The sequence below is a fragment of the Somniosus microcephalus genome, unplaced genomic scaffold, assembly GCF_052327205.1.
Source record: "Somniosus microcephalus isolate GS21.2 unplaced genomic scaffold, FLI_Smic_1.0 unresolved_chr8, whole genome shotgun sequence".
NCBI lineage: Eukaryota > Metazoa > Chordata > Chondrichthyes > Squaliformes > Somniosidae > Somniosus > Somniosus microcephalus.
The window spans coordinates 19499515-19502892 of NW_028225186.1; the positions used below are offsets into that span (position 1 = coordinate 19499515).

The window sequence follows — 3378 nt, forward strand, 5'->3', positions numbered from 1 at the left end:
TGCCTATTTCCATCACTTTTAGTTCAATACAGGAAGAGAAACTTATTTATTTCTGCTCTGTCTCGGTATTTTTGGGGCGGGTTTAATATTTCGGCTTCTCTCACGTTCAATGTAAAACTCTGTACACTATCTTGAACTAGATTCTGTTGTAGTCATGTGTATGGTGACAATTGTTCAATTAGTCTGTTTGTTCAATGACTGTAATTAATGCCAGTTTCAATAGTGTTGCATGATGTCACTTGGGGATTTCTCTCTCTGCTAAATAAGAGTCCCCCTTCACTCTGTCACCTCATATGATCAGCGCGCTGTCTCCATCACAGATACCACCAGCGACTCACAGAGACATAATCATGGTTTTGAAAACTTATTTTGGAAGTATGTTCGAAGCATTGCGAATAATGAGAAGAGTTCAGGATATACAGAAGATTTATTACCCCCTCCTCGCTGCGTTTGGTGTTCCTGGTAGGTATCTATGTCCAGATAATCATTCTATAAACCCTGTATTACTGTAATATTCTACTTGTTATCTACCTTGTGATACTCAGTTATTAATATTATTATCTGCTATAACTTTTTATGTCTTTAGAGACGTTATGGGTGTTTTTATAAAAATACTTGCACATCCTCCCTGTGCTTGGTGCCTCTGATAATCTGTATACCCAGATATGAATAATGTAAATAATGCTTAACAGTGCTTCTCTCCTTTTCAATCCCCATCCCATCCGGGCTGCTATCAGCAAGATATTCTAAACGTGATTCTAAATTTCTTTATCCATCTCAAGCAAAGAAACTTGACGAGACGCTTAATTTAACGAATTTGAGTCTGCTATCTACACAGAATATTTGTAAGAGATCAGAGGAATGACTTCATGGTTTAGGAGACTTTTCACCGTCTGATCGGTGTGGTTCCTTACACAGAGTCAAATGAACAAATCATGGCTGATCAAATACACATCTTTCAATGTCTGAAATATCAACTAATCATTCAGTTTCAGTCATTGTGTCCTTTCCCAACATCTCTAGTTCTGCATTAGTGTCACTGCTTCTGCCGGATGGAATAGGATTACAAGGATCATTTACATTCTCACAAAAAGTTCATTCAGTCCGATGGCATTACATTTTTTTTCCAATTTCTGCTTTGAATGTGCAATTGAATCCCATAGTCGTCTCACACAGTTCAGTAGATATCTCAGTGCGAACCAAAGTATACCTCCCTTTCCTCTTGCTGTATATTATGATACACGTCCCGAGCTGAATGTAACTGAGGTGCTGAGGATAAGACAGTCATTTGATATTTTCTCGTCTAATATGCTGTGCACGAGTTTGGAAACAACAGTTGAAAATATACAACGATAAAAGTTTTCCATTTGTTGTTAGATACTTTACAAAAGCATTCAGCGGCACACTTCCTTTTGGATAAGTAATCTGATTTTGATGCTAATAAATGCATTTAGTGGGACTTTACATTGTCAAGTATATAAAATTATTCAAGGTCATGGTCCATTGTTATTTGTGTATCTCAACAAAAATGCATAATACTCAATCTTCAAAGCACTTGTTACAGCCTAGTTCACTTAATAACTACACTGCACTTGTACTTAGTATCTAAGCATCTGAATATTACATCAATGTGTTTTTAAATACAATTATCTGTATATATTGCATGTGAATTTTGCATTTTCTGAACTTGGATGTGACATTCATTTGGGTTCTAAATGTAAAGCAACCGTATTAATCTTCTAAGGAGGAGCAGGAATCCAAGTAGGTCTTCCCCTCCATAACACTGGGGCACAGAAGCGAATCACAATGCTACAAATGTTGACTGATCCCGGGACAAGAAGGATTCTTATAGGTTCCGGTCCATTTACTCCCGGTTACCTCGTGCGGGGCTTTAAACTAAAAGTAGAACTATCATTTAATCTCTCATTGATTTGAAATCGGTTGCTTTCATGTTGTATTTTCCCCATTTAATTTATTGATTCCACAATGTGTTATCGATTATTCTTAAAGCAAACCCTATATTCAGCTCTAGAGATGATAGAATTAAATTATATTATTGAATGTCGGTAAAGAGTTGTATATTTCCCCCTAGAATTCCATCCAACTTCGGCTTTTGCTCCCAGCCTGATGTATAATTTCCCTTTTTACTCCTTCCTTACAGTTAATTTAATGACGATGGCGATCCTCTCTCGGGGAAAGTGCGGCCTCTCCAAATGTATCACTCGCTACCTGGTGGCCATGGCAGCGGCGGATCTATTGGTCGTTATCTTCGATCTGATATTGAGGCAGATTCCTATCGTTTATCCGAAGCACTTTCATTTCGTGTTGTATATCCCCATGTGTAATATCCACGCCGTACTGCTTTATGCAGCCACAGACTGTTCTGTCTGGTTTACCGTCACTTTCACCTTTGATCGATTTGTGGCCATTTGTTGCCAGAAGCTGAAAAGTAAATATTGCACTGAGAAAACGGCGGCTGTGGTTCTGGGAACAGTGACTTTGCTGAGTTGTTTAAAAGACATTTTCTGGTATTTCATGTATACCGGTAATTATAACCTTTATAATAGTCCGTGGTTTTGCAGTTTAACACGCGAAGTTATGTATTCGCAGGTGTGGACAGCAATCGAACTCCTTCATTATATTCTCACCCCTGGAGTCCCATTTGTTCTGGTTCTGCTGTTCAATGCTTTCACCGTCAGACACATTTTAGTGGCCAGCAGAGCCCGCAGGAGACTCCGGGGTCCCAGCAGTGGGGAGAGTCCCAGAGACCCAGAGATGGAGAGCAGAAGGAAATCCATCGTTTTACTGTTTGTTATCTCTGGGAATTTCATACTGTTATGGGCGTTGTTTATGGTGGATTCTATATGGAACCGGATGTGGAATTTTCTCGGTGATGTTGCATTGTCTCCTGGATTGATGAAAGAAATGGGGTTCATGCTGCAGCTCCTGAGTTGCTGCACAAACACTTGTATTTATGCCGTGACGCAGACTAAGTTCAGAGAGCAGTTCAAGATTGTGGTGAAATATCCCTTCACTCTAATTGGTAAATTCATTAAATAAAGGCAAGAGCTGAAGGATTTTGTGCAATTGAACTGAATTGTTTCTAATATTGTGTTCAATCCAATCTCCCATCAAAACGGACATTCCAGAGCGACCAATAATCTGTTCCATGGAGAGACTGAGTCCCAACTTTAAAATGGGCCGTCGGAATAAGGCGTTTGTGTACGATCTAATGGGACTTATCGGAGGTAAGTGTACTAGTACATACTGAGGGAACATCCGGTAAACACTTACAATCTCAAAGACCATCCCGTAAACACTTGCTTTCTCCGGGACAATCCGGTATAAACTTAGATTCCCAAGGATAATTGAGAAATA

General features: G+C 39.3%; 1 protein-coding gene across 1 annotated transcript; it reads left to right on the forward strand.

Annotated features, from left to right (window-relative positions):
* The first annotated feature begins 300 nt into the window (after positions 1-300).
* On the forward strand, positions 301-3092 carry LOC147085649 (putative G protein-coupled receptor 139). Its single transcript, XM_085979111.1, has 2 exons — positions 301-462; positions 2162-3092. Exons 1-2 carry the CDS (start codon positions 351-353, stop codon positions 3058-3060), a joined length of 1011 nt encoding a protein of 336 aa, XP_085835237.1. The 5' UTR covers positions 301-350; the 3' UTR covers positions 3061-3092.
* Positions 3093-3378: the final 286 nt, after the last annotated feature.

Excerpts from the sequence above, each read along its gene's own strand:
- LOC147085649 (XM_085979111.1), top strand. The coding sequence starts at position 351 with ATGGTTTTGAAAACTTATTTTGGAAGTATGTTCGAAGCATTGCGAATA. Across the intron at positions 463-2,161 it reads CGCTGCGTTTGGTGTTCCTG|TTAATTTAATGACGATGGCG; the intron begins GTAGGTATCTAT and ends CCTTCCTTACAG.